Source organism: Cuculus canorus, chromosome 7 (assembly GCF_017976375.1).
Source record: "Cuculus canorus isolate bCucCan1 chromosome 7, bCucCan1.pri, whole genome shotgun sequence".
In the NCBI taxonomy this organism is placed as follows: Eukaryota; Metazoa; Chordata; class Aves; order Cuculiformes; family Cuculidae; genus Cuculus; species Cuculus canorus.
The window spans coordinates 19,200,320-19,228,054 of record NC_071407.1 but is presented as its reverse complement, the minus strand read 5'-3'; the positions used below and the strand labels follow the sequence as shown (position 1 = coordinate 19,228,054).

Here is a 27,735-nt window from a genome sequence, read left to right as displayed (position 1 = left end):
ACCGACCACGTTTACTTACTGGGAAGGATCTCCTTACTCAGATTACAGTAAAACCTCTGCAAATGAAGTGCTTTCTGGAAGGAAGCTAGAAGAGATTACCTTAAGTGACTGGATGGAAAGAGGCTCAAAAACTGGCAGGAGTCGAGCCTCTTCAAAGCAAGATTAGTGACAGACTGATGTTAAACAGCTCATGGAGATGCCCAGCTACCTCAACACTCCCCACTCAGACACATAGGTTCTCCCTTCATTCTTTGGCACTTTTCTTCCCAGACTGTCCTGGAAGCAAGAGAAGAAAGGTTAGCGCAGAGAAGAATGGTCATCAGAAGGGAACAGGATACCCACCCTGCCAGCATGCCTGGACCAGGAGATATTCCAGACGTCTAAGTGGATTTCACAGATCAGATATATTTTGGCAGAAGTAGGATCAGAGAGGCAACATCCTCTACCCTCTTTGGCACACCAATATGCTTTTAGGGAAAAGCTGTTTGGGATGTTTCAGTCAGCTGAAAACTTTCATGTTGGTAGCGACTCACTAAAAATAGCACTGATCACTGTTGGTTGAGCTTCCCCCAGTCATGTCTTAAAGGCCCAGATTATGTCCATGTTGATTCTGGTTTAAAATCGGTCACTTTGTAGGCCCCTCTTGTTTTCGTAGGCTGGGCACCAAGCTACCGCTCCCAAGTTCCTCACTGCCTTCCTAAGCATGCAAGGCTGGCTCTAGGGCAAGGCAAATCACTGCCACTGCACTGTTGGTGACTACCAACAGATACAGCACCACCAAGACTTAGACCCACAGCCATAGCTCCTACCCATGCCTGCTGTTGCTAGAGGCTGAGTCCTCTCCCACACCAGCACAGCATCCACCTTGACAGATGGGAATGCCAAATCACAGCAAGGATCAGCTGACTAGGCAAAGGAATAAGCAATGAGTGACTACTCTCCAGCTTCAAACTTTAACTTTTAGAGGGTCACATTAACTCACGCTGGATGTCTAAAGTGGGGCTCCAGGACCACAGGGACTGCTGTGCTCCTAATAAGCCACAGCTTCTTACCACAAAGAGGCAGGGAACATCTCACAGCAAACAGGTAGGTGTTCAGCAGGATGCACACACCCTGCTCTCGTAGCAGGTATCAGGGCTGGCCAAGTTTTTCTTCAGGTGCACCTGCCACAATAGTTTTACCCTTCCTGCCTGTACCATCAGCCCTTTTCCGCAATGCCTGCTGCAGACAGAGGTAAAGCAGGCATATTTCCTCAGCATCTGTCTAGAGAGACATTCCTAGTGTGGCGCATGCTATAAGGGAAAGAGGCACTGGTTAGCTGAGTGCCCCAAGCAGATGAGCAAGAAGAGGGAGCAAAAACTGCTCTATGTCCCCTTGTAAAGTGGCATATAAATGTACACACATACAACAAAACTCTAAAAAAGAGCTTAGCAAAAATCAAATTATGAATTCAATTATAATATTTTCTGCTCCTTTCGAATAAAAAACTTGTTGACGTGATTCTATCCTTAAAAATTCGTGAACGATTGTGTAAATTTGTGTGTATGTGCATACATTTTGCTCAACAAAATACCAAAAAAATTGGTATCAGTGACTAAATATTAGCTTAACTCACTTCTTACATCCCAATGGCTAGTCCTTATTATGCAATTCACCTTTTAATAAAAATAGGAACCCAGTAAGAAATATAACAGTAGATTAAAGAAAGCAAATTTGCATTTCTTCAAACCTCTTCTTCAACTTTAAACCTGTGATGAAAACATGTACAATTCCACCCTCTAGTTATGCCTTAAAAACAACTTATATTCAAACAAGGAATAAGGGAAATGTATACAATAAATAAAGGTGTATACACACATGTGCATGCATGTGCATATATATGCTTAGCCAGGTAAGCAGGTCATTGATACATGTCCCATCTACAAGAAATCACTGCCATTTCCCTTTGTGCAAAACCCACATCTTGACTGCTGTTTCTCTATCAGGAGTTTATTAAACTGTCAGTTTTTATAATGCTAGATACATCTACCTGGAGGTAGAACAATCACATTTCCTGGAAAAGTCCACACAGCCATTCTCAAAGCGAACCTCATAACATTGAGTTGAAAATCTATGTGGAATCCTGCACTCAGGTACTCCTACACAGAAAAGGTACTAAGAGGAAACGTGCTTTTCCTTCACTTGATAGTATTTAAGTTATTATTTCAGTGTATTTTTTTAGTGCTCATTTTAGACAACAGAAACAAAAATACTCATCTGCCTGTGTAAACTTATCTGAAAAAAAACAAATATACCAAAACATTCTGTTGCTGTTTTTTTTCTGCATTAGGGATTCCATCCCTGTGCAAAATACCATATGCCTCACGTTTAAAGGGTTAAACACTTTCTCGCTTAGTCGGCTTTACTGAATGTAAAATGCAAGATAATAACATACACTGTATCTTGAACCAAAAATGCACACAGCATAATAAAATCCCCTATGCTAACCAACCAGCAGTATGAATAGATCTATTCCCACTGCTTGTTAATCCAAAATAAACACTTTACTGTGATTTAAAGCAAAACAGACAACAGTAAACTAAACACGACAAAAAAATCATGACTTACCCTTTCGGAGACACTTGCTTTTCTTAAGATATTTGGCAGTAAAGAATGGCATGGCTGCAACACTAAGGTTTCAGCCAAAGCTGACCTTTTATTACCAAGTGCTAAGAGCAAAATGACTGGACCAAAGAGAGAAAGCAAATTATTATACCAGATCTTTAAAATGCTCAGTGATGAGCAAAGGGAATTCAGAGTGGGATAAAGTATGTCAAGTTGCACGGTGGGGATTGGAGATATCTTTCTGCTCATTAGCACTGCTGTTGGAGTTATTTAAAGTGTGCTCAGGGGAAATGAGGACAATTTCCATGACAATATGTACAGTATCATATAAGGAGGAAGCATTTTTTTCAGGCAGAACTTCTGCATTACTCAGCTGCTACAACAACCAGCAATATGTTGAGAAGGAAAGAAAAAAACACATCAGGTTTGAATAACATAAAAAACCTGATTCTATTAACCACTTCTTGTCCAGAATGGAAAAAGTATCACTATAAACCTTCCATGTCTTGTCACTGGGCTATCCCCTCTTTTTCTTCTTAGGCACTTCTGGAAAAACAGGAGCCTTACTAAGTAGTTAAAAGAAACATCAGGTTTGGATTCCAGACAGTCACCCCACTACCCTATGTCTCAATTTCCCTGTCTTTCTTTGCATTTGTAAATAACTTTGAGGCTCTTGGGCCATAAGTACTAAGAGAAGGACAAGTGCTTAACCTCTTTGTTTTGCTCTCCATAAATACAGCTGTTTATATTCACTCACTCTACCAGGCAACTTTTAGGACCAAAGGCTACCTAAAAATGTCTTGCTTTTATTCAGCCAAAACAATGTGATCTGGAAATTCAGTCTTATCCTGTTGCTTCTGCTGCCTCTCTGGAGAACTGAAGGCAATTTGGTACTGACTTTATGTCCTTTCAAATTGCATAAAATTGGGACAGTACATTTGGTGGCAATGACATTTATCCATGTCTGCCTCCTCCTAGTCATTTACCTCTAAATTCACTCAGCCACAGCATATCACTTAAGCAGGCAACACCTCTACCCTCAGTCTTTGGAATATAAAGGACAATGCCAGAAATTTGACTATGTAGTCTTGGGCACATCAGTTTCTCTATGCCTCAAGTCTTTTTTGTGTAATGACTAGAAGATGGGACTCACTCTTTTAAGAGCTCATAAACTTGTCATGGAAAACACGTAAAAGCACTAGATTTATACTTCCATGAGTGCTTCAGCTCCTGGCTTTTACTGCGCCCAGTCTTTGGGATACTGCCAAGTCATCAGTGCACCAAGATGCAAGTAAGCAGCTACCTGAAAGGGAGAACATTTATAATCCATAATCGATAACTTATTGACTGGCTGGATTTGTAGTCAGCTTTCTAGACAAGCAAAGTAAATGATCTGAATGGAACTAGTACTATTCTTACAAAGTAAAAGAATATACAATTCTATAATGAAGACTGTATAAACTGCATACTCTACAAGGTAGAGAGATAATAAATAGCAGGGCCTTTTCTTGAATAATTTGTTGTCAGTGCACAAATACTTTTTGGGGGGGGTTGGTTTTTTTTTCAGAAAAGCCAAGTTTTAAGCTCAAAGAAAATCCATTTAGTGAGCAATCTCAAAAACTTCACCACGGTTAAGTATTCATAAATCCTGTGTTGCTCAATAGGTGCAATGTATCAGTACCATCATACCAAAACCCGCAGATCTCTGCTCTTCCATTAGACAGTTTGGAAATTAGCTGACAAGCTTTCAAACACACAAACAATTCTTCCATAGCAAACTTCAAGCTAAAATCTGGTTACCTTAATTATGCTAACTTCTTTGAGCAAAAGGGTACTTAAGCACATATGCAGCAAACAGTAACAGAAGAAAGGAAAGAGGTGAGAAAAAAGTCCTAATGAGTTGTTGACCTGCAACTGTGAACTGCTGCAGCTGTGAGCTGGTCTTGGGGAATTCACATGACCTTGGAATAGGGAGGGAGACAGTGGAGCCAGCCAGTTACTATCCTGCTCTTCGAGATGGCCCAATACAATTTGCTTCAGAAGGTAGAAAATTCTTGCACCTACTACATTGTTTCCATCCATGATCGGACTGGCACACATTTGTCATCCGTAGACTAGGGGACAATGCTATGTGTGAGTATGGAAGGAACGGGTCTAGTAAAGCCAATCTATACCACATTTAAACTAGAAACAATGCATGATCCTAATCTAATGTTATCAAAGACTACTCAGACTTTCTCCCAGATCTAACACAACTTATGGCCTCACAAATTTTTCCATGGATATCTGGAAACATTGGCAGGAAGGGCCTTCCATCACTGCTAATTCCTTCTGGAAGACCCTAAACAAACATTTATAGTAGAATTTTGTTATTTTGAAAGAGAAACTAGTTCATCCCTGGAACCTCATGACACCTCTTCCTGCTTTCGTTGTGTGGTACAAGGGAAAAGAGATCATAACCAAACAGCCTTTTGAAGATTGCCTTTGTCCTTCAGCTTCCTTTTTGCCAGCAGACATGCCTCCTGCACAGTGGCACACCAGGCTGGAGTTTCTGCTGAAGTAAGTCTGCCTTTTTGCACACAGTAAATTAAAAACATCAACAAAGAATAAATACCCAGAAAAACCACAGCACCACAAGGGAATTCCTTTCCCTTCTCTGCCAGTTTAACACACAATCAGATTTAGATTACTGCAGTAATCTCACCTGGCTGCCTAAGAATCTGGCCCTTTAATGACCTTGCACAAATACCTAGTGCTTTTAACTCCAGTACACCCCTATATTCTGCCTCATTTCGGACTCATTCTGCCCTTAGAGCTAAAAGCAGAGGTTGCCCTCCTGTTAGACTTGCAATTTCCAGGAGAACTCTGAACTTACATAAACAAACATTTGTGTCTGTCATCCAGGGCAATGAAACACAGGCTCTTTCTCTTCCATTCCCCATCTTCTACTGCCGCCAAGCTACTTTGAGGAACCAAGCTACACTGAGGGCTTGTATGTCATGATGGGGAAACTATATATTCTTCATCCTCTACCAGTTTTCTGTTCCTCAGGCACAGCTTTCCTTAATCAGCTCTCCAAACATGTCTGTGATAAGGTGAAAATTTCTATCCTAACAAAAATCTGCAGACAACAAGAATAGACTGAATGGGTTCCAAACCCTTAAAGGCTATCATTTACCCTGCTTTCAGTCTGCTACCCTTAGTAATGCTTTTAGAAAGAGCTAGATACAGCCAGGACTGCAACAAATCTAACATTTTCCTGTTATCTATCATAACTCCAAAACTGCATTAATATATAGTTATTGCGTCCCACCTCTTTTGATCCTCTTTCACCCAACCTCGGATCCCATTTCACAAACAGAGACTGACTGTCGAGTGCACAGAGCACAACCTTTGCTGTTAGCAGCAGGCTGGCTAGTGTGGAGCACTTACACTTAAACTTTTTACAGAAAATGACACATCAGGTTTCAAAATGGTTTGCTAAGAAAATAAGCATCACCTTCCCCATCTTACAGATGGGAATTGGAGAAAGGGCTCACAACTTCTGTACAATCACCATGAGATTAAGAAAGGGAGTAAGAGGGATTTTTTTCTGAACGTAGATAAGTGAACATACAGTTTTTTGGTTCACCTTCTTTATACTGTGGCCCAAGAGGACTTTGCCGCCTTGCAGGAAGAGTGGAGTGCCTGACAACAGACATGAAAACTGTTGCTTTCCATTAAAGACCATTAGTTGTAGCCATATGTTTGCATTTTCCACTGAATTACAGCCTTGGCGGACTTTCTGCTGCTATATCCCACCTGGGCAAAGTTAGCATGAAACTCCAATAGAAAGACAAAGAGACTCTAGCTTATTGTTAAATAAGCATCTGATCACAGCCTGTGCGGTAAGACTACATGGCTTTTTTTCACAGACCTTGAATGCAGGGGGTGTCAGTGACTGGTGAGATAGTAGGAGGCCTAGTGATGGATGAGCAGATGCCCTCCATCTCCCAGTAACATGATGCTCTAGAACAGCAGGTGATGGAGGGGCAGATGCTCCCTCCCTGACTCTTGCCACCATGTCTGGGCTAGAAGGGGACCAAGGCTCTACAGCCTAATGTGGTAAATGAGCAAGCCATCAGAAGACCCCATGCTGGGCAAAAGTTCTGTACCATGCAAGCCTTGAACGAGGAGGAACAGCAGATGACTGAAGTAATACTGACACTCCAGCCTGCTGTCATAGCCCCAGTTTTTATTTTATCAGATGGAAAGAGCACGTACTCAGGGTACTCATTTAAAAAGATTTCTCACCTCTGCAAAGTGACCAGGAGAGATTTCTATCTGTTGCTGATTGAGCTGATAAAAGCCTTTCTTCCTTTCAGCAGTTTAGAACTCAGCCTGCCCTAAAACAAGTAGGGTCATTTTAGTCTGTGACCACATACATAAATTGTATCTGCAGAACAAAGGAATCGTTGGTCAATTAAAAAGATCCTGTGGCTACAATATTCTTCTGGGAAGATGCCATCTACATATGCTTATTATAGCCACAAAAATCCCACCCTCTCACTTGCCTTGAGCAAGTAATTGTCTCTATAAGCAACTAAAATAATTATTTTTCCAACATACTTGTCATCATTAATTATGGCCAAATATCCAAGTACGAGCTCATGCCTGGGCTTTTAAATGCTTGTAGCTAGTTAGCATGGCTGCCTGTAACTTTACAGGGGTTTTTTGTGTTAACATTAATGTACTATGGCTTCAATAAATCAAGGCACTCACTGATGAGCTAAGCATGATTAATCTGCAGAACACAAAGAACTGTCATGCTTATCTGTCCCACAGCAAAAGCGAGATTTTCTGCCTATGCTATGGGTCTATTGGAGCACCACTGCCTGTATTCCTAATGCCACATTCAAGCAAAGAAGTTCCAATGAAGAAAAGATTTTCCAAACATGAAGACTGGTGTTTGTGGGAATTAAATGCCAGAAGTCCACTGAGGTAGAGGCATTTCACTGCTCCACTGGCCACCTTTGCAAAGCTCTCTGGCATTAGTTTGTGAACGTGCAATATTAACTTCCTAACAACCAGAATGCAAACTTTGGCCTGGCTCCTGTACTTCTCTCTGAGCCAAGTCCCCCACTGAAGTGGATGGGACTTTCCCTGCATAAAGGCTACAGAATTTGCCCTACTTTTTTTTTTTCCCCTAGTTTAACAAGGCGGGGGTGAGAGGGGAAGAGATACTGTTTCCCTTGTACATCTCTGTTATTTCTTTATTCTGCTTAGCAGGACTTTACCTAAATTTCCTAAGCTGAAGATGTTGCTGTGCTGAAAAACCACTGGATACAGAAGATCACAATGTAGCACAAAGTCCACTGATAGCTTGCAGAAGGCATTTTTTATCTTTTTTTTTTTTTTTATGACATGTTAACAGCGACTTTTGTTTGTCAACCAGCCTGCACATAATGTAGCTTCTGAATCATTGCCACTCCAGGCATTCACATATTTCAGGCCAGCCTACCCAAATCAGGAAACTGGCTTCCAACCAACAGGAATTTTTAATTATTATTTATCTTCTGGTTTTTGAGCCTTTACAGTTACTATTTAGTAGCTTTATTTTAAAACTACAAGTAATAAGAGACTTGCTTTTTATTAATGAAAGCTTCAAATTTTACATAACCACAGTATTCAGAATTAAGGATTTTAAGGGCAAACACACACATAACGAGATACAGCATATGAATTCAGGGCTATGTATTTCAAGATGGGAAACTCCACAGCCTTGTTACATTTTTCTTGATTCACTTTGGAAATAAAATAGATGAAACTACGTAGGTACCTCAGCCAAAAGAAGGACAGAAATACATCTATAGCACTAACAATACATGACAGGATAAAGTGGTAAATCTACAGTGCTTAGCTGAAAGATACTGATACAGCAAACTGACTTGGTAACACATTTTTACTGGTAGAACTGATGGCAAAGCATGGCTTAGTGGCACAGTAGGTAAAACAGGACAGAATAAACCACTGTAAAGCTGTGTTATGAGAGTGGGGAAAGAGCCTTTGCTTATATCCTCAGCACAGGAAATAGGTACAATTTTGCTTTTACTACCAAATAAAGTTTAATGCAGGCACCTCTATTCTTCACCCCAAACTGGATAATGAAAATGAAGACAAGGACACACAGAGATGGGAGCAGAACAGAAAGACTGCACATGCAATATAAGCTAGCAGCATAGCTTCTGTGGGGTATCCTTATCCATCAGAGCCACTGGATATACTCCCTTAACCATCCCCACCAGCACTGTGCAGCCTCTCACTGCATCCTCTAGCACTGCTAGCAACCAAGAGTCACAACCTTGCCCCAATATGCAATCAGAAGGATGAAAGTCCCCAGGCACCAGTTAAGGGAAAAGGGTTTTTTTTTTCCCCAGAGTAAGCTCTGATTTTCATCCTCATTACACAATTGCCCTGCACAGTCCCTCAAGCATGCATAATGCAACACAGTAATGCCAGCCTCACCGTGCAAAACTCCCCAGGCTTTTACAGGGGCAAGAGGAAAAAGGAATAAAATGGCAAAATGCAAATAAGCCACATACTGAATTTAAAAGCAGCTTTTAATTACCATTTCTTCCTGTTTCCCTGGGTGTTGGGAGCACTGCTCTAAGCAAGCCACACTGGTAAACAGAGTCCTAATCATCTTGTTAAGTTCATTCAAGCACATTACATCTACCCTGGCAATTCATTGGCTTTAAACAGAATCTGAATTCTAGGCTACAATCAGGCTGAAGTACCAAGGTATTATAGTTCAGTATTTCTATTTTCACACTCCTCCACTGGGCAAAGACTGAGACAGAACTTCTCTTTCATGTAAAAGAATGAAGAAACAGAAACAGTGTAGGTTCTCGCAAGACACCTAAACCAAGGAAGTGCCTTCTTTAAGGGTTACACTGCTGATTGCCTGTGACCTGCACCCCTTTAGTCCTGCACTCAGGCCAGGACCCCTTCTGTTTTGATGATGCCTCCTGAGAATAGTGACCTAACAGTTAACTTTCTATTTTCTCTTTCTCTCTACCAGAGCTGACTGCAGATAAACACCTTCTCTTCAGATCTGGCAATTACAACACTAATTGTCTCAACTAGAATATAGGCCTATTCCATTAAACAAAAGTTGCCTGTATTTCAAGGTGCAGCAGGAGAAATAAATATAATTGTGATACTGGGACAAATTCTCAGCAGGCCGAAGTAACTCATCTCCAATGATGTAAGCATGGCATAATTTATCCTCAGCTGAGGATCTAGCCCCATTTCTTTCCTGTGCTCAACGACAGCTGAGAGCTTCAGGCCTGTTAACTGAGCTCCAGGGCTAGATTTATACCAATAACTTCTCCAGCAATGCCAGAATGATACCAGTACACGGACTGAAGCATCATCCTAGTACAGCTTCAGCTTAGACTAAAAACATTAGAAGTCTGCTACCAAAACAGATACTGTAGTTCACATTGAACAAAAACCTCTCCTGAAGATAGGTAACTGCCACCTAGCAGACACTCTGCCAATGTAGTTAAGGCAGTTACATCAACCAAAGAGTACATCTGTTTTCATCTTTGAGTGTATTACATACTTTCAGCTTCATACTGGTGCAGCTAGAGTAATTTAACTACACTTCTACCCACAGAAGGATCTCCAAAACAGAGTAGAGCCAGGGGAAAAGGAAGCTGTATTTCAAAGATATTGGAACAGGGTTTTTTTTAATTCAGTGCAAATAGGTTTAGCCTACATTAGATCCTCTCAAAAAACTGCATTTTGCATAAAGTATTTCAATGTTTTTCTTGATAAATGTTTCTCATCTAAAACCTGATCTACAGTAAAAACTTTAGCAAAAGTGATAAGTGTAAAAGTAAACTGAAAACACTTTGTTTGGAAGTCAGCAAACAGTCTTGGAAGGACCCAAAATGAATTTTTTGTTGTTGCTTTGCTGATAAGTAATTTGAATTTCTCTCTGTGATTTTCCCCAGGAAGCCTAAACCACTATCTTTCCCCAGATTGCCTTCTGAGATCTCTACTTTCCTAGAAAAAAAAATGTAGGGAAGTAATTATAAAAAAAAAAAAAAAAGAAAACTAGAAAGCCCCCAAACAACAACAACAAAAGCCTTTTACTATTTTTCAGTGGTATCTTGATTAAGCCCTAAGAGGAGTTCTTTGTTCAGAAAAGGCCCTGAAGCTGACAGCATTACAGGGTCTCAGACAGCTCCTTTCCCAGTGGAGTTTGAGATGGAGGAGACATTTCCACACTCTGCTCTGAACTGCTTTGATCCATCAACATCTGCCAGATAAACATTTCACACCACTTGCCTTGCTGGTAAGGACAGCCAGCATCTTTATCGCTCCTCTACTGCATACAAGTCCATAATCCATAGGTGTGAACACCGAGTTTACATCACTTTGCTTTACTTGTTTGTCCCCAGAGAGTGAAACCTAGTCTCTCCACCTTTCATATTGAACATGGTAGATGTGAGGCTTTATGTACTATGCAAACATGCCACCGTTACGCTTAAAACTGCACTCTGACTCCTCCAAGTTTTTTCTACCCCACTGCCTGACAGAACACCATCCTAACATACCTGAATCCAATGCAGTGATACACATGCAAAAACATTTGACAAGCCAATAATTGAGAGTATATACTAACTCTGAAACCCACTAATGGTGAGGCAAATATCCTCAACTAACAGATTAAGATGATTTGTTGCTAATGATTTGTGCACAAACTTACATGTAACATGCTTAGCTCCCCTGTCACCACAAATTATCAGCTGCACCATAACAATTTCCATTTCTGAGTAGGGACAACTGCTCCCTACAGCTACCCAAAATTATGTTTTTCTACCACAGTACTCCTTTGAAGACTGAGAATTAAATATTTAGGCAGAGAAAACATTATTGATTTGATAACAACACATCAACAGCTTATGTCAATCATGTAATGCAGCCCCAGGGCAGGGAGAAAGCAGGATGTAACCTCAGGATGGAGGAAGAACCAGAGCAGGGAGTATTCAAAAGCCTCACATGTTTTAGACTATATAGCACTTGCTCAAAAGAGTTGGGCCTCTTGGGTTTATCTAACATCCTGGAAAACAGGTCCAATCCTCAGTATCAGTGGAAAACAAATGGTTTAGTTCAGGGAATACCATACATCCCACAATACTGCAAGCTAAAAAAAAGTTTCAGAACTAGATCAGGCTGCCCAAGGCCCCATCCAACCTGGCCTTGATGGGGCATCCACAACTTCCCTGGGCAACCTGTTCTAGTGCCTCACCACCGTTGTAGTGAGGAAATTCTTCCTTACATCTAGCCTAAATCTGCCCTTTTCCAGTTTATACTGGTTCCCCCTCGTCCTATCACTACAAGCCTTTGTGAACAGTCTCTCCCCAGCTTTCCTGTAGCCCCCTCCAGGCATTGGGAGGTTGCTGCAAGGTCTCCTCGGAGCCTTCTCCTCTCATTTCTGTCTTACCTAACATGGTAGAGGTTCCACAATTAATGCTGATTCAAAGCTACAAAATCACTTAATAAGCTGAGACTGAGCTAGATCAGGTATTGCCAGAATCACATTTCTGTCAAGTTAGTGAAAAAACACAGTAGAGTGTTTACATCAGGAAAAAAGATATCCGATCCAAAAGGAATGATATAAGCAGACCATATCCGAGTCAAAATAAAGCTTGCTGGTTTACAGCACGGAGGGGGGGGGCTTTTTTTTATTTTTTTTTTTGCTCCCTATAAATTTGAAATAGCGAAATGATTTTATATCAGAACAGTACTTTGTATCACATGGCCACATCTTTGGTACTAACAGCTCTAAAAATCACGTTAAATTCTTGAAACAGACTCAGAGTATCAACTTAAATCTCATATCACAATACACACAGTATAAGGCTTTAGTCTCAGCTGTGCTTCCGGTCTTGTATCTAGATTTTTGTTTGCATTAAGATTTACTCCATTTAGAGGCATTCCACACTTCTCTCTCCCTAGAGAACACATCTTGTAATGTTTTATTTAATATTCAGATAATATCCCCATAAAGACCTGTGAGTAGAACAGTGCAAGAGCATGTGAATGTGTGAGAGCATGTGAAGACAGTAGAGGTACTGCAAATTGTAGTGAGAGAAGTAGAGAAAAAAATTCTAGATAGTTTACAAACACAGAAATAACCACAGGAGATTTAAAACAATGTATTATGTGAAAATAATATATATGTTATGGAAAAATGAGTCCTGCCAACGAGAGAAGATAGGGAATGGCTAATTACCAAGGAATTTGCATATGATGAAAGCAGCAAATAAAGCAGAGTTTGGGCTGCAAAATAGGAGACCTCACATCATCAATCCTCTTCCCACACACTACATGGCTCTGTGAACTTATATGTTGTTATACATTTACCTGCTATAGCCCCAGCTGAACACCTTCACAACTCCACGGCCAGGACTCTTCCTGCCACTCTTATCTCAATTAAGTGATTTTACCAGGACTGTAAAAAGCCTAATTTCTGTGAAAAGCAGATTTCTGCCAAAGATTTAATTTTCAACAAAATTACTAGGTAACTAGGATTGGAGACCTAGCTATGAAAAAGCAAAATTACAGTAAAGTTGTTACTGGCTGCTCTGTTACTGTACAGCTTACACACAGGCTAACGTAAACAGTTCAGCAAGGCTATCACAGTTATATACATGACCCAGAAGCAATTCTATCCCTTCTTGCTGCACATATTACAATTCTTTAATAAATTACTGCTTTCAAGTGTGCTGAGGTACTATTCAACCTGACAGGCAGTTCTAGAGTTGTTACCAGTAGGTTTAAACTCCACTGTCCCACACTAGCACGTGTCTAAATGGAGTTTCACATTTCTCTATTTCCTTTAAAATCTATGTACTTCATGACTTCAAGACAAGAAAATGAGCAGAAAAGAAACAGGTGATGCAGAACTAATTAGAAGGGATATGATACTATCACAGGGTCATGCTGTTAACAGTAAGTCAGAAAAAAGAAATGCAAAGCTATCTGAAAGCCAACAACCTGGATGGCCAAAGCTATAAGGAGAGGGGGCTAGCTAACCCTTTCATGAGTCTGCTAGGACCTTTAGTTTCTGTGAAATCTCTCCTACACCGTAAGCAACTGGAGTGGCATTTTCGGCTGAAATAGGAAAACAACAGATCAGAGCAATGAGTCAATGTGGAATCCATGTTTTCTCCCAACTCCCTGCTTCCTTTTCTCATTTTCAGATGACTTCCTACCTCCCATCTGCTTCCTGCCTGCAGGGTACCCTTGCTAGAAGCCACAACAACAGTTGCTAGTCTCTGTAGCCCCTCCGGTTTGATTGGTGTTATTAGCAGTGAGGCACACACACTTCCTGATCAACTTTATTAAAACTGTTCATTATAACATATACACACCATTTGCATGTTTATGACAAAAAAATGAACCTCAAAGGCTCAATTCCTACAATATTAACGAATCAATGTGGTGCAACAAATAAATCTGTTTTTTCTAGCATGAGCAAGATTTTATCTTGAGTCACAGTTAAAGAGACTGACTCACCTTCTCAGTGCTGGTTTAAGATAAATTGTACTCCGGTCTCATATCCTATCAGCCTTACTCCACCTATACGCTCCATTGTTTGTGACTGCTTTCCCAATATCCTTGTACAGCAAGGAATGCAGTGTAAATCAAGTAATTGTCTACTGATTTGCCTACAGCTTCATTGAATTAGTTGCATTTTTTCATAAGTTTTCTGTTCCTCAAAACTTTCTTTATTAGTGTTTATCCCCAAATTTATTTGGCTGCTATTATGTGTAGCCTCAATCAAATACCCTTACAGTCTATTCCTTTCATCCCTCTCATAACGTTTTTATATAAAATATAGATGTCTACTTTTAACTCTAAATAAATATATTTCAGTTTTATGAGCTGTGTTGAACATAATATCCCACTGAGCCACAAAGAAGTTGTCCTTCTAAGAGATGCAAATTATTATGTTTATAAGTAAGCGGTAAACACATCCTACCTACTGTCTGGATGGACACAGGCCATCACCATCACAGAAGTTAATGAGATAACTAACATTCCTGCCGGAATAGCACTAAAACTGAATTCCTCCTTAAGTCACAAATAGCAGGAAGCCTCTAGATCTTCTCAGAAACTATTTAAAATATAAGCAGATTAATGCTAGTATCTGTTGAGAAAGAAATGAAGTTTTTTTATCCTAATGTCTCTTTACTGTTAAGATACATTTCAGGGTAGCTGGCAAATCTATCAAAACTTTCCATTCCCACAGGTGTGGTAAACCTAAACTGGCTTGAGATCTCTCCTGAGCAGCCCAGCACTGCGGATACTGTAAATAGCCAAGAAGCAACAAGGCTGCCTCTGCTAAGCTGCATGGTCTGCTTTAGGAGTTTGCAATTCAGGTTGTCAAGATACCCCTCAGCCAGAAGCCTGTCACAGCAAGGAAGCCAGGACACAAAGTCACAGATCGTCTACAATGAATCCACACCCTGAGTCTCAGGTCTTTCCATCCTTCTTGGGTTAGACTTTTAATGTTATATATAAGGCCTCACCAGCAGCAGCCTAAGGATAACAGTAACAGCCACACTGATTGTTATAGGCAACCACATCCATAGATTTTATTCACCCATTTACTGAAGCCAAGGGTTTACAAGGATTTGCAGGTAGACAGGGTTACAATAACAGATCCATGACATACTAGAAGACAGTTTCCTGTTTCTCATCAGAACAGTCTTCTCCAACCCCATCACCAATTCTAGATCAACAAAAAAAGCCTCTCAATCTGGAATTTATCCCTTCCAGGTGAAAAATCACTGATATAATTTTCACCCTTTCAAAGAGATACAGAAAATAGCATTTTAAAATGAAGTTAAAATTGTCTCCCCATTCTTTTAGCACAAACAGTTCTCTGAGCTTGCAAGAGTCCACTGAGTAATTTCAGTGTCTACATTTTTTCCCCTTAATCTAACTCTGATGATAATGTCCTTCTTGATGACAAGCTAACCTAGACAGTATTTGGATGCACAGAGGGAAACCCTAGCAATGACACTTCGCATGTCTTGGATACCCTCTGCTCCCAACTCCAGCATCCAAAGGGATACCTGCAGTGGAAAGAACAGCAGTTACATGAGCTGAGCATTTCAAACTGAACCCTAAGGAAGGCCACTGAGTCATCTCATTCACTAACCGCAATTGTTGCAAGCAAGTCCCTAAAAGCTACCCAGTCATGTGGGGGCAGCAACGCGATTAGAACCTGGCAGATAAATATTTCCTGGAGACAGCCACCTAACCCCTTTATCTACCCTAGTTTTCTCGCTTCTGTCTCAGCTGTCTCTATTTCCTCAAGAACTGAGAAGGAAAAATAAGCCAAGTGATTTCTATTATTGACAGCTGAGGGGAATGAATGAGACAGACCAGGTCAGGGTGAGGAGAGTAAAAAAGGGCAGGCTGAGCCTCAGCATGCCAACAAGGGCTTCACATTCTGAGAAAGAAACTTGGAATTAAATACGCTTTAAAAATAAATCCCAGTAATTTCTGAATCTCTCTCTCAGGGCTGCAGTTGCAAGCTGAATCTCTGCCCACAGCAACATCTCTGGCATTCAGCCAAAGATTTGAAAGTCACTGTGATCTTTTCTCCCCTCCTCCCTAGCCATCCACAACTTTTAAGCATTCCCACAGCTGTGAGGGGGCAGTGCTTGGGTTGAGAGGCTGCTCTCCCACATCTGCTCACAGCTGGAACTCTTCATGGTCTTTGGCACAATCCCTTGCTACTGCTGCAAGGGCTGCCCTTGGAATGAGTGCAGCTATCTGAACAGTTTCAGAATCATTTCTCATTGGACAAATATTGAATTTTCCCATAAGCTCACATAAAAATGGGCAGCTGTTTCCATGTGAAAAAAAAAGGTAGCAAGTCTATTTAGAGTAAAGGTTCATATAATTCAAAATATGAATATCACAGACTTTAGCTTACGAGGCATAGGCTGCGTTCTCAACCATCTTGAGGCCATGACACCATTTTCCTTATTCACATGCTCCTTACCTCCTAAAATTAACTCCACTGTGAAGTTCAGTTTGTGGCACAAGACTTGCTGAGCACGTGGGGAGCTCCTGGAGAAGCAAGGGCAACAGGAAGGATTCACTGTGTTCTCCACCCTGTCTAATAGTTTGGCATAGGAAATACCTGAGGTTCAGCCTCCCTCTGCCTGATGTAAAACCAAAACATCCCCCCCCCCCCAATTCAGTGGTGCTCAACCATTCACCTGGTACAGGACGAATCACCTCTTCTAGAGGTCCTTAAGAATTTTACACTGCCCATCACGTCATTAGCGATGTATCACACTACAGGTAGGTGTTACAGAACAGGGATGGTTGACATCTTGTGATGTAATGAGCAAATACAGATGTTCCCTGCACTTCCCAACACATCACCAGATGTGTCCTTATTGCATGCACAGGAACTCTTATAATTTTATTCACTGAAATGTCTACTTTGTTCACATACTGGAAAAAAAAAAAATCTACAGAGTCTCTGGGTAGCACAGCAGGGACAGGACTACCAGAATGATCCCTCCAGTCCTCAATCCACTTCCTGCCCACATCTGAAGAACCACCACTAAATGGGATGAGAGGGGAATGTTCTAGCCTGTGTGGTGTATGCTTGGCACTCCTGGATTAATCTTTTCAAAACCTCAGGCTGTCCTGACAGTTTTTAGAAGATGTAAATACAGGATAAAATGTCCTAAATTAATATTCCTGCCTAAACCGTGAAGATTTTACTTTGGCTAGAGAAAGCAGATTTTTTTTCCGCTCGGTTTTCAGGAAACAACTGAATTGAACTTGCTTTTTTCACATACCACTGCTATTGTGCAATTTGGCCCCTCTAATTATGCCTCAAAATTTGCCCTTCTTAGTTTATGAACTCAATGCCTGAGATACACTGAGGAATGGCTGATACCACTACCATTGAAACAGTCAACACAGATGCCAGAGTCAAAATTTTAGCCATATCAGAAATCAGTTGTGTCATACCACTCTAAAATATAGAGCTCTAAAATAGAGTCACGGCAATGACTAAAGATGCTCACTGAGTCTGGGCTGCAAAGTGCTAGGTGCTGTCTAAACATGCTGCTGGCAGTCTCCACTGTCTACAAGATAGAAGTAACAACTGGTTGAGACAAACAACAATTAAAAATAGTCTAAGGTGGGAGTGGTAGCTAATGTGGATGTGCATAAGCTTTTTATACCACAACAAGAGATGGTCCATGCCCTGCAGAGTTTAGCATCATGACAGACTAGAGAACAAGCAGGCAGGGAACTGCAAGCAGACAAAGGGACCAGCGTGTTCACAGTCACATAGAAGGCATCAGTAGATCCAGGAGTAGGAACTCCTATTGCTCTGTTCTCTGTCATGCAACACCTACTATCCCAAACATGAACCTGCCACACACAAATATACACAATCCCATCAGATCTACTTGCTGCTTTATATTCCACCCACCTGTCCTGATTTTGGTCATAACAGTGTTAATTTTTTTCCCAGTACCCGCCGCTTTTTGGATTTAGTGTGAGAATAATGTTGATAACACACATTGTTTTAGTTGTTGCCAGGAATCGTTTATGCTTGGCTGGAGTAGAATTAATTTTCTTCCCAGCAGCTGCTGTTTCTTTTAGTTTTAGTATGATAAGAACACGGAAAAGACAAATACATGGATTTTTTCTTTTTCTTTTTCTTTTTTTTTTGTTTTGCTAATATACAGGTGCAGAGCCAAGACATCTAATACAAACTGGCCAATGGAATGTTCCATACCATAACATCATGCTCAGTATAAAAATAGGAATTTAGCCGGGGAGTGGTGAGGTGATCTGGGTTCCACATTTGTTGTTTGTCTCACTGCTATTGCTCCACTTGCTGTGATCTCTGCTCTTGCTGGAACTGCTGCTCAGGACAGGCTAATCATAGGGTGGAGAGCAATTACATTTTAAGATATTCTTTCCTGTATTATTATTATCATTATTATTCTCTCTTCTTTTATTGTTCTGTTACAGTTGTCTTTATCTCAACCTATGAGTTTTCCTTCTCTTTTCCAATTCTACTCCTCATCCCTGTAGAGGAGAGGGGGATGCAGGGTAGTCAAAAGAGAGTGACTGCATACTGCTTAACTGCTGGCTAAAGCCTAAACCATCCCACCACCTCAGAAGTGCCGAGTAGTGTTAATTTGCAATTAACTTTTGCAAATGCCTTTCATGAACTCTGCAAGTTGATTACAATACCAGGTGACTGGAAAGTATCTCTGTTAAATTCAGTATCAACAGAAAAAGAAAAAAATGATGCTATAAGACAAAATGACCAGGTGCTTGAGTAATCTATCATAACAGCACACCTGCAGCAAGAAGAATAAAGTAATATAAAAGGCATCTTTAGGCTAGCTGTTACTTGGAAGTGCTTGATTCCTATAGTGTTAATATACAATCAATCAAGGTGGATTTTCTAAAACAAAAAGTAAACCCTGAAAATATCATCACTGAAGACAAAGTGAAAAGCTGAACATGGGGTTAAACTTGAACTGATAGAACAAGCTTACAATACAAAATCCCACTACGAAACACTTAGATCTTGTCAATATTCACTTTTACACAGATTGAACTAAATTGACATAAAACCCAATGCAGTTAAATAGATGTAGCCCTTCAGCATAACTGAAGTCAGAGTACATTAAAAGTATATCAGCATGACTTGGTTGGATAGTGAATTAACTAAAAATCATTACCCACTTGGTCAAACAGATTTAGCAACGTAGTGCCAATCAGACACAAGCAATGATGAATTCTAACCATTGATGTTATTTCTTCCCTAGGCTCCAGCACTATGACGGACTCACTGAATAGATCAGTCTGCAAGTTTGATTAATAAAATCCTGGTAATATATACCACAAAATGAGATCTAATCATAAACCATGCAAGAACCACTAGGCAGCACTGATTAGACAAGGCTTAGCTAGACTTTTCCCACCTCTAGCATCTGTGCTTTACAGTAAGTATGGGCACAATGACAGGAGGAGTTCAGCTCCAAAAATCTCCCTATCCCTTTTGTGGGGCCTAAAACGAAGGCATGAGCAGAGCTGCCACAGTGCAGTTTCCTCTCTCTGGTGTTTCTCATGCTCTCCCTCTTGTGGCAAAAGAAACTCACTTTTTTCCTTCAGAAACAGCAAAACCTTCAATATATTCAGTAAACGACTTTCTTCAAGAGTTGGCACACATTGCTGAGTCAACATAGGAGAAAAGAAAAAAAAAAAGTTGTTACAAAACAAAACAGAGGCTCCCTACTACCTCCGCTTTTCATTTGTAATAGCCAAAGCGCTGATACCAGAAATCTGAGACCTCACCACATCTATCTCCCCCTCTCTTTCTAGATATGTTTTTAATCCACTTACTTGGATACTCATATTTGCCCCAGCATGAGTGTGTTGTACAAACTACTCAGTACCACATAAAGCTCATCATGTAAGCTTTCATTTCTTTAGCAGGAGTGACATTTATGCATACGGAAAAAGAGCAGCAGCTGAGTAAAGATGTCATAAGGTGGGAAACGAAGGGACCAAAAATGCTGCTCTGCATGCAGCTACAGAGAACAGACCAGAGTACAACAGTCAGTTCTGCTCAGCAATTTCAGCAATTGCCCAGCAATTGAAAATTAAGATCCATGAAGCTAAGTCAGCCTCAGCATCCAGGAAGTCTCAGAGAATAGGATTTTAAGAAACATGGCACATCAACACCTGTAATAATGGTCTTCCATGATACACATTTCAAAAGAAAAATTAGTATGTCCTCACAAAGGTTACATTACCCTCATTCTCTTTCCAACCCTATTTTGTATTAGCCAATGTCAACTCCTCTCAATTAGACGCATTCATTATTCAAACTAATCCAACATGCCCTTGAGAACTGGGATTAGGAAACAACGGTATCAATGCAGGGACAGACACATCTTTAAATGACTACAGCTTTAAACAGCCTATGGATGGCTCAGTCAGGCCGAAAGACCAAAACCAAAATTTATCGCCCAGATTCCAGATACAGCCCAATCTTAGTGTATCACGTTTTTATGCTCAAGAACAAACTAACAACGTTACCTCTAATTACAACAGTTTTATTCTACTGTCCACAGTTTACAGGCTTCACGCTATGTGTGAACTCTTCCTTCTAAAAAGCTCTATTATAACATTCAATTTCCTTAAAATGTTTTTCAAATTATCATCAAAGTGAACTAAGGAATCCAATGTAAATAACCCAATGAGGACCATTACGCGAGTATAAGATTTTGACTTAACCATGATGGTTCACTGAAAGAATTAAATAAAGTAGACAAGAATTGAATACCATGGGTTTAACTACTTCATGCTTTCCTTCCATTATTTAATATGTAGGTACTAAATAGTCAAATTGTTAATGCAGAGATCTCCCCATAAGACTGGAATGTCATTACAGTAGCAGACCTTAAATTCCCAGACAATGTGTAGGAAAGCTTCAGTACAAGTAAAAGGCATGAGAATCATGTTCAAATTACAAACTTGGATGCTACTCTTCCTTAAGGTCAGAAGTCACAAGCCCAGTCAGTCATGGGAGAGAGCTAGGAAGACCTAGGTCCTACTGAAAGATAAAAACTGTCCTTAAGGATGCAGAAAACAAGCCCAGCACAACACTAGCAAGAGCTATGCTACTGCAGCTGCTGACTCCCAACACTATGAGCAAGAAACAACCAAACGTTTGCATGTGTCCTACCTAGCATACATAAAAACTATGAGGCAACCAGTCTTCTGTAAGTAACAGTTGAAGCCTAGGAAGATTTTAAACCTGTGCAGGAGGGAACTTCAGGGGAAATAGGAATTTAGCACTACAGGAACAGTTCATCAGAGCACAGCCCTTTTTCCACTGTCACGTAAAGGCTTCCTAGTTTATCCCTCTAGACTTAACAGATTTAGCCTTTAGCATAATTTTTATATCCTCTGATTAGCCTAACCAATTTGATCTAGAGCTTGTGTTCAGTTTGGATACTGAGGTGAAAAGTTCACTGCTACATACAACATGCTTATCCTTTCCCACGTGTCTTTTCTGCAACACTTCTCTTTGGCCCAACTTTGGCTAAAAGCCTTAACTTCTAAGCAGAGTTTACAAAGTATTCTAGTGTCTGCAGAAGCATTTCTTTTATTTTTCTCCAGTATTTTAATTTTTTTTAATTTACACAATCATTTCTTATTCCCTTTATAAACTGTATGGTTTCTTGGCATCTGTACCAAGCACAAAGGGGCTCCAGGCAATAACTAGGGTCCTTAAGCAAAGTTACACCTACATTCTCAGAATGTCATTTTAATGAAGGCTCACTGAATTTGGAGCCAACCTGCAAAGTAATTCCTTTCAAATGGTGCATGGCATGCTGGTCCTCTCTACACTTAAAATCCACTATCAACCACATAGCAGGAGGAGGATGAATAGCCATTGACAAGTATTGCTAAGAAATTCTGCCTCCTAGAGCAGGTACAGATAGAGCTTCAACATGAAGTTCAACAATTAATACATCAAATAATTTCTATTCAATCCATCTTATTGATAGTATCATAATGTGATAGGCTCCAATTATTTGAACTTATCCAAGGCAAGAACAAGCCAAGAACTAGGATTTCAAGGAAGGGGGCAAGGAAGGAAAAATAAATAATAAAACAAAAAAAAACCAAAATCAAAGACCAAAACAAAACCCCCTCAAAACCAAAAAAATAACCAAACCCTCACAAAAAAACTTAAAAATTAAGAGAAAGAGAAAAAAGGGAGGAAAAAAAAGAAAAGATCAATGCCAGAAATCAACAGCTTCTGATCATGGTCTGCCCAATTAATCATGGCAACAGCTACTTGCATATACACAATTCAGCCAGTCCAATACTACAACATCAATAAGATGACAATAGCACTATGTGGCACTTTAAATTACCCAGATGCAGTAAGTGACTAAGAAGTTAGAGAAACTACAAAGTGAGAGCAGCCCATACATTTTAGTCATTCAGGTACTTGGAACTGAGATTTTTTTGGGGTGTCCCCTCACCCAAATCCAACAAGACAAAGTGGATTAGCAGTTAGCAGCAGAAGGGAATACACCTCTTCCCTAACTGGACAGTGCAAAATCCACCTATATCAGCACACTTTGAGCAGACTGACACATAACACCAAGCACCACCTCACAGCACCAGCCTGACTTAGCTCCGAAAGTCCTTTACAACACTGTCAGTACTGCCAAGGGCTGAAGATGTGTTATATGCAAAACAGCTTGTGTCCCCCTAGGACGCAGATAGTTGAAGAGCAGCACTTTGGTTGCATAAAATTTATATACAGCCCTTAAAGAGTGCCTCATTTTAATAAGCAGCAGTTATAAAGGAGCATCTTGGTTACTGACTTTGGCTCCTGTAGGAACAAAGCATTTAAAGGATAAAAAAAAAAACAAACCCAAACAAGCTATCCCTAGTCAAAGCAATCCGAATGGGATCCCTACTTGAAAGCGACTTTCAAATGAACAGAATAATACAGATTAGCAGTGAGCCCATTGAAAAGCAGTGCCTACTTTTTTGGAATATCTCCTGCATGTTTAGATGAGTCTAGAATGACCGGGATGGTTACTTTCATCTGTATTGGGGTAATGTCTCTGTGCCCTCGCATCATTCAGCAATTACTATAAAACCAAAGTGAAGGTCTTTGCCTCAAAGAAACAAAGAATAGAGACAGCTCTTGCAGCGCACACATGATAACAAAGTGAAAACATTGAAGTTAAGGTCAGACTCAGCACAGCTTCAGAATTTACCAGCCCTTACATATACGTTTCCATTTTTAAGGGAGATGCATTAACACACTCATTGCATATTCTTCAGCTAACACATTTTATATTGCATTGCTACCAGATACAGGCATAGCCATAAGTTATCATACCTCCATAAAGCATAAAAGTTTAAGATGCATTAACTTACCAGCCAATTGTCACAGAGTAGAACACAAAGCTTACCTGAAAACAGAACAGATTTTGTGACGATTACAACAAAAGAGCACTGGAGAAGGATAAATAGTCAGTCACCTCACTTCCTTCTCATTTTAAGAGAGCTCAGATATGAGAAAATACAGGTGCTGAAAGCTTTGTCAAAAGAGCTTGAATTATGCATAAGGAGTAAAGAAATATACAGTTGAATTTGATGCACTGAAGAAAGAATGCAAAGAAAAGAATGGAAGTAGCCAAGCAGAAGACACAGGTCCCTTTTGAGCAGCTGCCACTTTCCAACACTAATTCTTATCATTTTTCAAAATCCATGAAAAGCAACAAAGATTTTTTCTCTAAAGACTATCAGATCTGACCTTTTGCCAAGAGCAAGGACCCGTGGGGCAAGGTTTGGATTCCATCCTCCCAAGAAACACGCCATCTTCCTCACTATATTGTCCTACAGAGAACCTCCTCCACATGAGAAGAGCATCAGAGACTTCACATATGCTTTTATTCATCCTCCGTCTGTACTTGCAGAGGTTACATGAGGAAACTTTTTCCTTTGTTGTTGACAAACCAAAGGATAAAAATAGAGATGCTCTCTAACATTAAGCAGACACATCCATTTGTAGAAACAGAATGGCTGCTTTGAAGCTGCCACCCATGTATTGCAGTAGGTAGAGAAATTCCAGTTGTGGTGAGAGGAAAAGCCATTTGCTTGGCTTGTTTAGGGTATGAACTAGTTCTATGCCATTCTCAACATGCTGCACAAAATAAACCAGAGTATTTGGCTTGCAAATATACCTGACGCTGCTGCTGATGTGGTGTTAATGTCTGTAATATTCAGCATAGACTAAATAGCTGTGAGTATCTCAGGGGAATTTCATAGGTATGGTCAGAGTTGAGGGTAACGATGAGTAAAGTTATGATATAAACTTACATCTCCTCCAGTAAAGTATTCTTAGCTGGACCTCAGCTACAGTGTGTCTCTGGCTTTCTAGTTTATTTGTATGCATTCAAATTCCACTCCAGTTCAAACCTGTGTAAACAACCTTTCTAGAACCACAAGCAGAATTTGCCTCCTCTGCCATTTCTGAGGGTATCCTCCCCTGCATTTTCTTAAGTTCACCCTCTTCTAGGGATGCTGAAAGAACTGAAATGCAGACAAGGCAAAGCTATGTTTTAATGCATTGTTTAGCCATTTCTGAAAGTTCTCATGGCCGCTGAATCCTGAATGGCAACTAGGACTAGCTCTGCATACAGCTCATAAAATAGTCCACTCATGTGGTAGTAATTACGAAACTCCCCAAGGAACAGATCTTGATGGATGCTTCAGTTAAAAGCCATTATCCAGTTCGTATTGATTCCAATTAGTCATTAGGTTTGGGAACAGAACAGAAAACTTCTGGGACTATTACTCTTAGAGATCTAACTGGAAACAACATCCTGATGCTGAATGAGAACGTCAGAACTCACTGATGCCCCACAGGAGAAACCTATACAAGAAAATTATCCCTCCCCTTATTCTTGCACCCAATCACACAACAAATGAGATTCTCCTTTCTATGATTATTTTTAAATCAGATTACCAGGCCTCATATCCCTGGGTTTGATGGTGACCATGGCATTTATGCACCTGAGGAGTACTCACTATAGAATCAGCATTGAACACTAGCCACACTTCAGCTGAAAAGGCATATCTTTTAGGAAATCACCACTAAGATATCAACCCCTCCCCCAGAGATCTAACAATGGCTGCCACCTACCCCTACTGTATCAAGCCATCACTTCTCAGAGCCAGAACCAGAGCCAGAACCTCAACCTAGAAATTATTTCTATGCACAGCATGAAGGAAATTAAAAACTGGACAAAAGCAAATTATTTCAGAAGGTTTTCACTTCAACGCAAAGCTTTTCCAGCATTCTGGGACGAAAGGACACCAAGACCCTTGCAGTACTGCTGCTATTTAAGAATTGTCTCGCTATATTTAATCAAAACTTATCCCACACATACACTCTGGGAATGAACAGTCTGTGCATGAACAGTCTTTTGATTCCCAAAGACAGTAAAGAGTCTTGTTTAGGTTAGTTTATATACATCCTCATTGATCCTCCTTCCTCTGGGAGCTCTGCATTCTTTCCACGATGGAAACAAACTTGCACTGCTACACAGTAGAGCATAAAGTTAAGACACCTATCAGCATTGCATTTAAGCACATATTTTTCTGGACAGACTACTGAATGTTGATCTGTGCTTGGAGAAAGGAATTTCAACTCTTATCCCAGTCTGTCAAGGGCATGCCATAGACTTTGACCTTGTCAGTTAGGTCCTGCTTTTCAGAGTTGCCATGTCCTCCCGACTTCAGAGGGTGTTCTGAACAGCACTTCTGAGGGTCAGCCCCTTAACTGCTCAATGTCTCATCTACCTCACTTGTAAAGTAGGAATAGATTAGACCTGTACTTCAGCTGAATTATTCCTGAACACTGTAGTAATGTGCAGCATCACGCATTTTCTACCCTTATGTTGCTCTGAAACAATGGAGCATTCAATAATTGCAGATTTTCAGCAGTTGCAGGAGGTTCTTCAAGCAACACAGCTTTGGAAATCCAACTTATTGTTCTAGATGCCTGTGCCAGGAAATCCACCAGCAGCTGTAGAGTAATCACCCCAGTTAAAATTTGCAAAAAAATAGGGACCTTGCTGGGACCTGAATTTGAACTTCACTAGGTGATGACGTTTGGGTGGTGCTCACTGTTAGTAAGGCTACTCCATTCTTAGACTCAGTGATTTTCAGATCATCTAATACTTTGTATTTAGCTGAACTAACGGATAAAAATCTCACGCACAGACTTTTCTTTGACAAACTGGACCTGAGACACCACACTCCCTGGCTCAAATCCCAGATGACCAAATTACAGTCTTGGTCTCTGCCTCAGTTTTCCTTTTGTAGAATACAGACAGTTCAATTACAGAAATCGAGCAATTTTAACTGAACTCCAGCTAACAAAAGATCAGAGCAGATGAAGTCATCTGTACTTCCACAAGTGTCCAGGCTGTATCCAGGCAACAATGGGTTAACACTGATCAGCAAAGCAGTCTCCAAGAGCAGTAGATAGCAGCGCTTTTACCCTTACTGCAGCTGAGCTGGCTTCAATAAATAAGAAAATTGTTCTTTCAAAAGAAAAAGACATTAACAACTTCTCTGAGGAGTTAGGAAGGTCCAGTGGAAGAACTGACAGTTCAGTAAACAGGAAAAGTGTTTCCCTTTGGCAACTATGTAAGGGAAAAGGATCTTTTGAGGTAGTAACTAAAGAGAAGAAAAAAAAAAAAAAAAAAGACTTCCCTAGTTCTAGCAAGGTTATGCAGAATGCTCACTTCACTGTAACAACAGATACTTGACAGAAATATTGAAACACCTTTTCCAGAGCCTAAGTTATCTCTAGCTGTTGAAGACCTACCGTAGGGGTAGACTAGCTCCCACCTGGTGCTGCAAAGCTCAGTCACTTCAGAGTCATCTGGTACTAGCAACTGTCAAAGACAGAACACCAGACCTTGGGTAAGATCCAGTCTAGCAACTGCTGCATTCTCAGAAAAAGAAAACAGACTCAGATAATTTGATAATTAACGGCTCAGCAAGTGTTCTGTCCAGAGAAACTGAACTGCAGTGAAAACAAACCTTGATAATGCTTTGTTTTAGCCATTGTCAGAGAAAGGCTACCGCTCCAGAGATTTGTCTAAGTGTGAATTATCTAAAGCAGGAAGAATATCAGAAAGGAGTGTTGAGAGCAGGATATGAGGTGTGGAAATCAGCTTCAAAATCATGAAATTGTATTATACCTTACTTGTGTTCAGCAGAAACGCCAAGCTTCCAAAGTTTTACTTGTATTCTTCTAGTCAAATCTTCTTTGCTCAATCCTACACTATCAACCACTAACCTACAGAATCAGAGAAACAAAAAAGAAAATTCTTAAGCCTTTCTTGGACTAGCCAAGCCTGCCAGTAAAATCAGCTTGGGGGTCTTACTCGTTTAACAACTCAGTATGGATAAATTATTGGGATGCTGTGAGTGAGAGGAATGACTTGG

At 40.4% G+C, this 27,735-nt stretch overlaps 1 protein-coding gene across 6 annotated transcripts in view; it reads right to left on the bottom strand.

Annotated features, from left to right (window-relative positions):
* The window catches only part of ARHGAP22 (Rho GTPase activating protein 22), a 145,295-nt gene that overhangs the window by 61,512 nt on the left and 56,048 nt on the right, over positions 1-27,735 (bottom strand). The window contains exons 1-2 of one of the 6 annotated variants that reach the window (XM_054071634.1): positions 2,608-2,874; positions 100-276 (exon numbers count right to left, since the gene is read on the bottom strand). The exons of 4 other annotated variants lie outside the window; for them this stretch is intronic. Coding sequence is in view for 1 of the 2 variants with exons in the window: in XM_054071633.1 (XP_053927608.1) it covers positions 2,608-2,659 (52 nt within the window). In the remaining variant the exon portion in view is untranslated. Of the gene's footprint in view, positions 1-99; positions 277-2,607; positions 2,875-27,735 lie in introns of those variants that run through there. One more of the 6 variants, XM_054071633.1, reaches the window with a different exon arrangement.